The following is a 13,073-nucleotide window of genomic DNA, read 5'->3' as shown; positions in this document are numbered from 1 at the left end:
TGGTTTGGATGCTTGCCATCTCTTTTCTCAGCATGTGCTGGCCATTATCCCCTTGATAGGGGGTGTGCAGGTGCATGGCCTGCACGCACGCTCCCAGGAAGGCAGGGGCAGCAGTTGGCTCCCAGTTGTGGGTCCCTCAGCAGAGGCAGCTGGCTGCACATACTCCTGGGGAGGCAGGGGCAGTGGATGGCACTTGGCTGTGGGACTCTTGGCAGCTGCAGGAGGTTGCATGCACACCTGGGGAGGTGGGGGCAGTGTCTGGCACCAGGTCACAGGACGCCTGGCATTGGCAGGTTGCGCATACTCCCAGGAAGATAGGGACAGTGACCTGCACCTGCTCATAGGACCCTTGGTGGCGGCAGCGGTCCATGCCAACCTCTGGAGTCTGAGATGGCAGCAGTGGCTTGTGTCTGCCCCTGTAGCTTGTGTAGGCAGTGCCTTGCCGCCTGAGAGCACTAGGAGAAAGAAGTTCCTATGGTGGGCATGCCCCTCTCCTCATATGCCCCCCAACAATGGTGTCTTGCCTCTCTGGTGGGCCCAGGCTTCTCCCTGGACTCCCTTGGTTGTGGCACACCACACCCTAGCCCCCCCAGGCTATCTTTGCTCAGCCAACCCTAGTCTTCTCCCCAGGGTCTGACCTCCAAAGCCCGAATGTCAGCACACAGCCCATGCCCACCCCAGCAGACGAGCTTCTCAGGCTGGGGAGTGCTTGTCAACACCAATTGTCTGTGCAGGTCTGTCTCTCTGCTTTGTCCTCTGCAAACCTGCTGCTGTGCTCTCCTCTGAGGTGCCAAAGCTCCCCCTGTGTCCTGGCTGACCTCCCCACCACTGAGAGGACTTCTCCATTTGTGGAAACCCTTCTTCTTTTACAGCTCTCTCCCAGTGGTGCAGGTCCTGTACCATTTGCTTCTCTCTTTCTTTTTTTTCCTTTTGTCCTATCTTGCCCTTTTGGAGGTCTGAGGTCTTCTGCCTGCATTCAGTAGATGTTCTGTGAGAGTCGTTCCACATGTAGATGTATTTTTGATGTATCTGTGCGGAGAAGGTGAGGTCCACATCCTATTCCTCTGCCATCTGGATCCGCTCCCCAAAAAGTTTTAAATTACATATGTGGCTTGTATTCATGGTTCATGTTATATTGCTATTGCACAGCATTGGTCAGTGATGTGTCTAGCTGTGGTTTCCTTTGTATTTATTCTGCTTGAGGTTCAGTGAGTGTAGTCAATCTGGGTTCACGTTATATTGCTATTGCACAGCATTGGTCAGTGATGTGTCTAGCTGTGGTTTCCTTTGTATTTATTCTGCTTGAGGTTCAGTGAGTGTAGTCAATCTGTAAATATATGTTTTAGGGTTTTTTTTAAACAAATTTGGGAAAATTTTGGCCATTATTTCCTTTCAATATATTTTATGTCCCATTCTCTCTCTCTCTCTCCTCTTCTTGAATTCCAACTACATGTATCTTAGACCTGTAACACTGTTTTACTGGTAACTGAAGCTTTTTATCCCTATTCTTCAGTTAGGACATTTTCTGTTGATATAACTACAAGTTTACTAACATTTTCTTATGTTCATTTCCAAAGGTTAAGCTTATTCAGTGATTCTTTTTATGTTTCAGATATTTTATTCTTCAGTTACAAAATTTCTATTACTTTTTCATAGTCTCTAGTTCTCTGCTTGGATTTCCTATTGACTTATTTATTGCACGCATATTTTCCTTTAAATCCCTGCACATAGTTATAACAGTGGTTTTAAAATCTTGATACGATTTCAATTTTCTTAAATTTGCCAAGGCTAGATTTGTGACCCAAGATATGATCTATCCTGGAGAATGTTCCATGGGCCGGCTGCAGAGAAAGACAAATATCATACGATAATGCTTATATGTGGAGTCTAAAAAAAGGGTACAAAGTGAACTTATCTACAAAACAGAAATAGAGTTACAGACGTAGAAAACAAACTTATGGTTACCAGGGGGCAAAGAGTGGGAGAGACATAAATTTGAAGATTGGGATTGACATATACATACTACTATATATAAAATAGGTAACTAATAAGGACCGACTGTATAGCACGGGGAACTCTACTCAATACTCTGCAATGGCCTATATGGGAAAAGAATCTAAAAAAGAGTGTATATATGTATATGTATAACTGATTCACTTTGCTGTACACCTGAAACTAACACAACATTGTAAATCAACTACACTCCAATAAAAATTTAAAAAAATAAAATCTGCCCACTAATTCCAGCATCTGAGTCATCTTGGGTTTGGTCTCTGCTGATTGTCTTTCTCTTGAATATTGGTCACATTTTCCCATTTCTTCATATGTCTACCTTCTCCTGGACATTGTATAGTTTATAATGTAGACTCTGGATTTTGTTATGTTTCTTTAAGAAGTAATGATTTTTTTTTTTAAGCAGGTAGTTAATTTAGCAGTGCTCAAATTTCAAACTCTGGTCATCTCAGTAATAGGCAGCAGCAAAAATCTCTCTTCAGTTCTTTGTTGGGTTACTGTGAGTCTGTCCTGTGCATGGTGTGGTTCAGGGGTCAGCCAGAGATTTGGGCAGAGTTTATGCACAGAATACAGGGCTCCCCCTCTCTGGCTCTCTCCTTTTTAAGGCCCCTCCACTTTCCAGATGCTAAGGTTGCCCCAAACTCTGTCTTGTGATTCTTCATGATAGTAGGACTACAGGTTTCTAATCAAGTTTTAACCATTCTGTTGGTGCTGACTGTGGCCTGCCCCTAGGCAAAGGCTGTAAAAACTAGAATATTTACCCTGTGACAGTCTCTTCAGCCAAATGTAGACAGTTGTCCAGAATTTGTCTGCTTTTGGTTTCTCTTCAATGCCTTCAGGTGGTTGTTTCTCATATTTTGTCCAGAGTTTGGTTCTCATCCACAGATGAATTGGTCAGATAGGAGCTATTCTTCTATTGTCAGAAGCTGGAAGCCCATGTATTACTTTTTAAGTATAAAACAAAATATTCAGTGAGTCTAGGCAAGTTCATGAGATATTAAGAAATAACAAAATGATGGAATCCTAGAAATGCAGACCTGAAAGATATCAATCATCTAGACTTGTTGTTCTCATGAGTGTATGGTATCCTCCCCCTTCCCCAGGTTAAGTTTGGAGATGGGTGAGGGCCTTTTTGTTTCTCACAATGACTAAGGGAGGTGCTAGTGGCATTTAAGGGAAGGGATCGAGGTCGCTAATCATTTAAATATGCTCAAGACAGTCCTGCACAATGAAAGATGGTTCCATCCAAAATGCTAAAATGACCCCATTTAGAAACACTGGTGGGACTTCCCTGGTGGTGCAGTGGTTAAGAATCTGCCTGCCAATGCAGGGGACAAGGGTTCGAGCTCTGGTCTGGGAAGATCCCACATGCTGCAGAGCAACTAAGCCCGTGCGCCACAACTACTGAGCCCAAGTGCCACAACTACTGAAGCCCTTGAGCCTACAGCCCATGCTCCACAACAAGAGAAGCCACTACAATGAGAAGCCCACGCACTGCAATGAAGAGTAGCCCCCACTCACCATAACTAGAGAAAAGCCTGCGCGCAGCAATGAAGACCCAACGCAGCCAAAAATTAATTAATTAAGTAAGTAATTTTTTAAAAAAAGAAACACTGTATTTTAAAGATGTAAAATAAAACTCTGGGTTTCAGCAGGTAGCTTCATAAGAAGTATATCTGTCGAGTTTCTTCAGTTTCAAGCAACAGAAATGGACTTTGGCTCATGTACAAAGAAAATGGACAGGGGAGCTGTAAGAGCATTGATAATCACAGAACTAGGCTTGGAAAATGAGCATAAACCAGGGAGGCCAGGCAACATTCTGGACTACAGTCAGGATCACACTAGAAAGCCAGACTTGTGAGAACACTATTGCTATTGAAAAGTGGATGGTACAGCCTTACCACCACTCCCACACCCAGTAGACAGACTCTACTTTTTTTTTTTTTTTTTTTTGCGGTATGCGGGCCTCTCACTGTTGTGGCCTCTCCCGTTGCGGAGCACAGGCTCCGGACGCGCAGGCCCAGCGGCCATGGCTCACGGGCCCAGCCGCTCCGCGGCATGTGGGATCTTCCCGGACCAGGGCACGAACCCGTGTCTCCTGCATCGGCAGGCGGATTCTCAACCACTGCGCCACCAGGGAAGCCCGACAGACTCTACTTTTGCTGAGCTCCTCCTCCTCCTTCCTCTACAAACTCAATGTTACTACTGCTGCCACAACCACCAGAGTGCACTCTAAATTGTTCCTGTTCCTTTACATTCCTAGCTTCTGACTCAAATCCACGGTGAGCACAACTAAATAACCAAACTTGGATCACACACCTGTACTTGATGTATAGGGAAGATGGAAAATCAAGTATATGGTCATTTTAGCCTCTCAAATGTGAAGTGGTCTCTCTTTCCTACTAAGACAGGAAAAGAGGAGAATTCCCCAAACACAGGAATATGGTTTAGATGTTATGCAGTCAAAAAATAACTGCTGTATGCTAACTCCCTATTTACTTAAATTTCTAGTTCTGGGTCATGGCCTCCTTGAGAAGAGCTGCTTAGCTCTGCTGGGACTAGAACAGGTGACCTGGGTGTTTAGAACCAGGGTCAGCCATGGGCTCAGAGATTCTGCCTCAGCCTAGCCTTTATTAGGCTTACGGACCACGCACTCTATAATCCAGAGATCACAGGAAAGGTCTTACAGAGAGAGGCCAGAGAACTATGTCAAATATGTTTGAATTGAAAGAATGAATGGGATGGTAGGAAAAGCAATCTTTCTATAGCACCCAATGAAAGGGCTTAATTATGAGCTGAATTATGTCCCTCCCACCCAATTCATATGTTTAAGTCCTAACCTCTAGTACCCTCAGAATCTGGAGTTAAGGTCTTTAAAGAGGTAATTAAGTTAAAAGATGGTCTTTAGATTGGGCCCTAATTCAGTATATCTGGTGTCCTTATAAGAGGAGATTAGGACACAGACAGGCACATGCACAGAGGTAAGACCATGTGAGGACACAGTGAGAATGCAGCCTTCTACAAGCCAGGCAGACAGGCCTCAGAAGAAACCAAACCTGCCAACATCTTGATCTTAGACTTGTAGCCTCTAGGACTGTGAGAAAATAAATTTCTTTTGCTTAAGCCTGTGACATATTGTTACAGCAGCCTGAGCAGGCTTCTTGCTGCTGTAAGCAGAATACCCATGGCAACCCCATATTCTATCTTTACTTCCAGTCCCTTTTCCCCGGGCCTTAGAACACTCCCACCAAAATGACATTCTTTTTCTTTTTAAATTTCATTAGCTTTTTAAAAAGTTCACAGATTAAACATAAACACTTCAGAAAAATCTGAATAAAACTGAAAACAAAAAGAACAAAATATATATCACACTAAATCCTATTACAGATAGGTTTTATTCATGTTTTAAGAACATATTACAAAATTCATATCCAATTGCACATCTATGTGTTCTTTTGGCCATTTATTTAAACAAGAGGAAAACAGACACATGCTAAAGAATATGAAGAGCACAAAAGAGCACACAGTGATATGTTAGAAGCTCCATCCTATAGGTAACTGGTATCAAGTTTTTCTTCTTTCTTTCCAGAAATGTTTTGTGCAAATACACATATGTACTCTTGTTTTTAACGGAAAAATTCTGAATGTTTAACTTGTATCTTACAGATCTTGCCACATCTGCATATACAAACGTTATTGTTTTTAACAACTACATGATATATGCCATTGTACAGATACCAAAACTTATTTACCTTTATTGATGGGTATTTAGATGGTTTCTGTTTTTTGCTGTCACATACAATGCACAATGACCATTCTCATGCAGATATCTCTGGGTATGTGTACATCTATATTTACAAGATAAACTGGTAGAGGTTGAACTATTGGCTCAAAGTATATGTGCATTTTTAATTCTGACAGATGTGGCAGATTGTACTTTCCCAAGATGACCACACCAATATACCTCCCATATCACATGCTCTTCTATAATGTGACATTGACTTCTCCCACCAAGAAATGAGGTCTATGTTTCCTTCCTTTCAATCTGTGCAGGGAATTCTAGGTGCCGTGACCAGCAGAATTCAGTGGAAGTAATGTTATGTGACTTCTGAGGAAAGAATACGCTTTCCACCTGGCTCCTTTGACGTTCACCCTTGGAATCTGGCCACCATATTGTAAGCCCAAGACACACAAAGGGACTACAAGTGGATGTTTAATCCAACAGCCCTAGCTAAGGTTTCAGCCAGGAGCTGGCATCAACTACTATACATGTGAATGAAAGACACTTCAGATGATTCTAGCCTCTAACCTTTGAGTCTTTCAGCTGAGACCCCAGGCTTTGTACAGGAGAGGTAAGTTGTCTCTGCTGTCTGTCTGCATTCCTGACCCAGAGAAACTGTGAAAAATAATAAATGATTATTGTTTCATGCCCTTAAGTTTCTTATTGATATATTATCCTCCCATGTTAAAAATACATTTAAATTTGATCATTTAAAATTACTTGATAATTAGAATACCAGGAGGAGAAGAAAAAGAGAATAAAATAAAAGGAATATTTGAAATAATAATGGCCGAGAATTTTCCAAAATTAGTGACAGACACCAAACCACAGATCCAGGAAGTCCAGAGAATGCCAAAAAGGATAAATAACAAAAATGTACACTTAAGCATATCATATTCAAATGCCAAAAACCAAAGACAAGGAGAAAACACATGTTACCCATAGAGGAACAAGGATAAGAATTACAGTGGATTTTCTCATTAGAAACCACACAAATAAGAAGAGAAATATTTAAAGAAAATGCCAATCTACAATTCCATATTCAAGGAATTCAAAAGGCATGAGAAATAAACTTTCTCAAACAAGCAAAAACTTCATTACCAGCAGACCTGCCATGCAAGAAAATGAAGAACCAAGTTCTTCAGGGAGAAAAGAAAATAATGCAGGTCAGAAAAGTGAATCTACATTAAGGAAGAGTGACAAAGAAATAAGTCAAGGTATTTTCTTATTCTTAGTTGATCTAAAAGATAACTGTTTGCTTAAAGTAATAATAACAATGAGTTGGGTGATTATAGCATATGATGAGTAAAATGACTGATAGTAATGCCATAAGGGACGGGTAGGAGGAATTGGGATTACTCTATTACAAGGTATTTGTAATACCTAGGAAGTAATATAGTATTATTCAAAGGTAGACTTAGATTAGTGGTAATTTATACTGTAAACTGCAGGACAACCATTAATTTAAAATAAAGAAGTATTAATGATATGTAGAGACAGTACGAAGATTTGCGGTTGCCAGAAGTTTGGAGTGGGGCAGGGGAAGATGGTTGAATAGGTGAAGCAAAGGGAAATTTTTAGTGAAACTATTCTGTATGATATTGTAATGGTGGATACATGACACAAGGCATTTTTGAAAACTCATAGAAGTTTACAACACAAAGAGTTAAACTTAATGTACGCAAATTTAAAAAAATCATTTAGGATGTTGAGGGGTCCCAGAATGGAACACAGAATCTGACACAATGATCTAAATATAATACAAATATATGACAAAAACCAGTGAAGGAGGTGGTGGAAAAGATGCTGACCTTACTAACTTTGGAAATGAGTGGAGTCTGTAAGACAAAAGGAACTGCACATAAGTACTGTACTCTGGTTAATAAAGTAGTTTTCTGGGCAGTATGGATTAACAATTCAGATACTACTACACATGCAGACTGGAACTGAATGGTTAAAGTCAAAGGATGGCAGATGGTGGGAGCTAGGTTTCTCACTGTTGTTGGAATGGCAGGTTATAGGTAAGGAAGGGGAGCAGGCTAGAATGATCAGTGTGGTAATAAATTAGAGTTGGAGACATTAGTATGAACTAATATGTAGCTTAACACAGACACAAGTGGTTACATATAGAAATATACACACACACATACACACACACATGGTTACATATAGAAATATTTATACACACACACAGAGGTTAGTATATACATATATTCCCTTGCTCTGTCAGCTGAAAGGATCTAAAAGCAAAGAAACCCCAGTAGCAATGAGTAAACCTAAGGCCCAAATCTTGCTTTCTAATACGATTCTCCAAGAAAAGAAACCAAGGCTACTAGAGAAATAGATGATTCTGGTACTGGGCCAGGGAATACACAAAATAAGCCTAGAGCACCTTACAGTACCAAAAGTAAGGAAGTGCTCCAAAAACAAAACAAAAAACTACACAGTGATGGGGTATGTCAAAGGGACAGAGGAACAAACTGAAAGAGCTCCCACTGGCCAAAGACGGAACAATGTGAGCAACAAAATAAAGCAGTATTAGATTATAACCCAAAATATAAAATAAGCATCTGTGAGTCTATACTGATAATAAGTGGGGGAGAAGCGACAATCCTCCATTTAGAATTCCAAATAATTTATGTAGATTCTCTGCCCTCAAGGAGATGGAGCGTAACTCTCTACTCCCTATGTGTGGGCTGCACATAGTGACTTCTTTCCAAAGAGGACAGTGTGGGAAGATGGAAAAAGAGAGGAAATTTACCGTGGAGAAACCTGGCAAACACACTTCAGTCAGGTGATCAGGTCACTATCAACAGTGATGAGTCATGTTATTTAATATGTAGTTTTGATGATGTGATGAGAATTACACTTTACCTCTGTGGTCTTCCTCCCCAAAACCTATAACTTCAGCTTAACATTAAGAAAAACATCACACAAATCACAATAGAGGAACATTCTACAAAACATCTAACCAATACTCCTCAAAACTGTTATGGTCATCAAAAATGAGGAAAGGCTGAGAAACTGAGAGCCAGGAGGAACCTAAGGAAACATGACAGCTAAACATAATATGGTACCCTGGGTGGGATCCTGCAACAGAAAAAGGACTTTAGATAAAAACTAAAGAAATCTGAATAAAGTATGGACTTTAGTTAATGATAGTATATCAATACTGGCTCATTAATTACAACAAATGTTTCATAATAATCGAAGATGTTAGTAATAGGGAAAACTAGGTGCAGGGTATACGGTACTATCTTTGCAATTTTTCTCTAAATCTAAAACTATCCTAAAAAAATAATTTAAAAAATAGTGACAATCACAAAAACAAATACTGATTTACTGCAAAAAAAAGTTAATTGACAAACTATGACTATAAATCAATAAACACCAAGTCCTATGTATATTTTCCCCACAAGATAAATTATATGCTGCATGGAAATAGAAGAGAATAAGGAATATTTGTAAAATCTGCAAATATCCTGCTTTTTCCAAAAATTGTTTATTTGCTATTTGATTTTTCCAACAGACAGTAGAGAGAAGTTCACCTCTGAGGACCATTAATGAGGAAAGAAGTTGATATTGAATATTACCACTGAACTGATTCAAATGGGGTAATGAGATCTGTGACTGGGTCACCTCGGGGTCTCTAAGAGACTTAATCAAAAGGGTTAGATACTGAATTAGTGGTCCACAAAAACTGGCTCTGAGTTGCAAACATACTTCTCTACATCTTTCTTTAGCTAAAATCAAGTCAGTCTCTCCAGCTTGGGAATGTGGGAAAGCTCAGACAGTGAAAGCTGGGTTTTGCTTTGCACTGCATTTTGCTGGTTTTATATTTTGGTTTCCTGAAACACCCATCTTCTTATAATTAAAGAATCAAAGTAAAGTCTAGCCTAGTGAGGAAATATGTACCAAATTTGGCAGGTCCTAAAATAATGCTGCTGCTGCTGCTGTTACTAATGGTAGTGACAGCCAGCATTTACTGAGATTTAATATGTACTATGAGCTGTTCTTAGCACTTTACATATACTTTCTTTTTTTTTTTTTTTTTTTTTTTTTTTTTTTTTGCGGTACGCGGGCCTCTCGCTGTTGTGGCCTCTCCCGTTGCGGAGCACGGGCTCCGGACGCGCAGGCTCAGCAGCCATGGCTCACGGGACCAGCCGCTCCGCGGCATGTGGGATCTTCCCAGACCAGGGCACGAACCCGTGTCCCCTGCATCGGCAGGCGGACTCTCAACCACTGCGCCACCAGGGAAGCCCTACATATACTTTCTTAGAGCATGTTAACTGTATAGACTGTTTTGTCGGGGTTCAAAAGCCAGCTGTACAACCTTGATTAAGTTACTTGCTTCTCTGTGCCTCAGTTTCCTCATGTGTAAAATGCAGATATTAGCAGCCCTCTTGTAAGGATTAAATGAGGCATGTGTATTACTAACCACACTTACAAATGAGGAAATGAGGCACAGAGGGAGAAAATATTTTGCCCAGTCACATCTCTAGCCTGCATGTGAACTCATAAAATCAACTTCTAGAGTCCACATTTTTAACCTGTGGACTACCATTACTTTTTAGAAAAGCAGCGAGTGACAAACAGAAGGAAAGGAAGCTGGTATTGGGGGCAAGATGGGACTTCCATGTGGAAATATTGTATAAGAGTTTGGGAATGACAGACTGGATCTTTAGGAAAAAGTTCAGGCCTGGGGAGAGAGATTTGAGAAAGATCCTCAGAAAAGTGAGGGTTAAGTAATGAAAACAGATCTCAAAAGGGGAAAGACCAAAAAACAAGAGCCCAGGAGGGGAGTCTGAAATAGCAGGGAAAAAACAATCATAGAAGGAGATAGAGGCATCAGTCAGATAGCTGAGAGGGACATTTGGATGGTTTAGCATCACAGTTGCACTAGACAGAGGAACTCCCAAGAAGGAGGGAGCACACTGTCCTCCCCAGTGCCAGTCTCAGAGCCCAGGCCACATTGAACTCCTTCTGTGATGCCCATCAGGTATCAGTCCTGACCTTTAGTATTAGCTCAAAATAACTCCACTTCTTGAATCTCTTCCCTGAATCTTCTTGGACATTCATTCCTAAGATCAGGACCAAAAACTCCCTGAAGACAGAAATAACAACTTTCCTCTTTGTACCTCCAGTGCCCTACACAGTATCCTGTACATTGTCATACTCAACAAATATCTGTTGAGGGTGTCTCTTTTGGCCCTTCCATGGCTTTGCTCCAAGTGACACTATATCATCTGTGAAGATAAAGACTCCCTAATACTCCATACTCCTCACCAAGCACTTATCCTATCTGGAAGCCTATGTTCAGAGCTGACTCAATCTTTGGTCATGAAGTGACTTTGGGGTGAATTAAGAGTGACCTCTGTCTGGGGACAGAGGATGCACATTCCTCAGCAACCCCTCGATAAGGCCAGGACCATGGGAAAAACCTATCAGGCTCTGGATTCTCAATAGTTTTCACTGGAAAGCAAAGTACCTGGACAAAGAATGGAAATATGTCCACCATCTCTGAACACAGAAGGCAATTCATTAAAAAGACAAAATTTACTTACTGTCACCTGAACAGGCAGCAAATCCACAGCCATTCTTTCCTTCTTAGTTTTCCCGTCAAGGGAGAGCAGAGTGCTTGACAAGGTAGGTCTGCAGAGAGAAAAAGGTATTGTGAAGAACTCTGGCATCAAGGGATGGCTTGGAGAAAGGAAGTTACAGCCACCCATAATGTCCATCAGGTCCCTACAAAGCCACCCCACATAAATGATGCAAACCAAGTGTGTGCCTACTAAGCCAATGAAGTTCTAAGACAATTTGCCAACCTCCACCTCCTCCTGTATTAACCATACTTCTAATTTCCATAAACTGATGTTTTAACATCCATCTGGGATCTATTGGCTACATCTAAGCAAATTGTGACTCACCACAGATTTCTGGAGTCCTTTAGATAGCTTTAAACTACACACTCAGACAGTCACAGCGAGCGTGAGATTCCTGGGCTCCCACTTTCAAACATAGCTAGCCAATCCTAAGCCCATTTGCCCTGCCTCACCTTTTCCTTCCTGAAGAAACCACAATAAAGGAACTTGCCCACATGTGTCCTCTCTTTCTCTGCGGAATGACCAACGCAGGCGCTCCTGAGTGGCTCCTTCCTGGAGTGCTGTGTTCTTCCTAGGGAACTCTCACACAATGCACTCCATACTGGTTGCCACTCCTAAACACAAATTCCACAGGTGCCACCGCTTGCAGCATCCACAGCTCCAAATAGTCCTTTGCTCTTCATATACAAACCCCAACAGGGAAAGCAAGGTAAGAGGAGCAGCCAGACAACCGTCAGAGAAGAGCCGTGGCCACAGCTGCCTGCATTGGCCGCCTAAGTTTGCAGCGGGTTCTACAGGTATAGCACCTGGCATGAAAGCTCAACAAGCGGAGTATGCTGTGTAAACTCAGGCAGGGGAGGGAAGCTGCTGTACAAGTATCATAGTTACTCTATGATGCACATCTTCTGCCCACCAGGAATCTTGCATGCTTTACATGTATTATTTAATCCTCACAACGACTCTAAAAAGTATTGCTACTCCGTATTACGGATGTGAGGAAGACTGAGAACCAGGGAGTCTAGTGACCTGTCCAAAGAAACAAAACTGGTAAGTAGTAGAGGCAAAAAGTGATCATCGTCTGAGTCCAAGGCCCCAATTAAATGTGGCAAATTACCTGTTCACTCTGTGCCTCATTTTCTTCGTCTGTAAAACGGGGACCTACCTGTTATCTGAGGATGAAATGAGTTAATTCATCCAAGGCGCCAGACTAGTGCCTGGCACACATAAAGTCTCCATAGGCATTAGCTATTGTTTTCATTGTCTGTTTCATTTAGAAGTCTCAGAAAAGCCAGCCACAAAAGACCCCCACTGACAGCAGTCCCGGGCCCGCCCCAGCTCACCTGGAAAGGCGCTCCCTCCCCGCGAGTCTGGGGGGTAGGGGGGGTGGGGAGGGAGGGAGCGACGCCCTCGAAGCACCGTGGCTCGGGCCGTGTAGACAGCCTCCAGACCCACCCGCCCGTGGTGTCTCCCTGGTGCACCAGCGCGCGTCCCCGCCCGGCCCGCACACTTGCCACCTCAGACGGTCACAGGCGCTGGCTCCGACCGCCACCCGAAAGAGGCAACCGGGAGCTTCTCAGTCCCAGGCACGGTGCCCTAGCAGTGCCGGGATCACCCGCGCCAAAAGACCCAGAAAGGCCGCGAGCCGTCCCCGCAGCCCCGCGAACCCAGGAGAACTA

At 42.3% G+C, this 13,073-nt stretch overlaps 1 protein-coding gene across 3 annotated transcripts in view; it reads right to left on the bottom strand.

Annotated features, from left to right (window-relative positions):
• ZNF354C (zinc finger protein 354C) overlaps positions 1-13,073 on the bottom strand; it is a 28,455-nt gene extending 15,382 nt beyond the window's left edge. Inside the window, exons 1-2 of one of the 3 annotated variants that reach the window (XM_067032203.1) lie at positions 12,738-13,073; positions 11,359-11,446 (exon numbers count right to left, since the gene is read on the bottom strand). In XM_067032203.1, coding sequence (XP_066888304.1) covers positions 11,359-11,391 — 33 coding nt within the window. In that variant the 5' untranslated portion in view covers positions 11,392-11,446; positions 12,738-13,073. Of the gene's footprint in view, positions 1-2,774; positions 2,825-11,358; positions 11,533-12,737 lie in introns of those variants that run through there. The other 2 variants (XM_067032202.1, XM_067032204.1) reach the window with 2 other exon arrangements.

This window comes from Kogia breviceps, chromosome 4, assembly GCF_026419965.1.
Source record: "Kogia breviceps isolate mKogBre1 chromosome 4, mKogBre1 haplotype 1, whole genome shotgun sequence".
Taxonomy (NCBI): Eukaryota; Metazoa; Chordata; class Mammalia; order Artiodactyla; family Physeteridae; genus Kogia; species Kogia breviceps.
The sequence above is the reverse complement of the archived record's forward strand: the minus strand, read 5'-3'. Positions and strand labels throughout refer to the sequence as shown.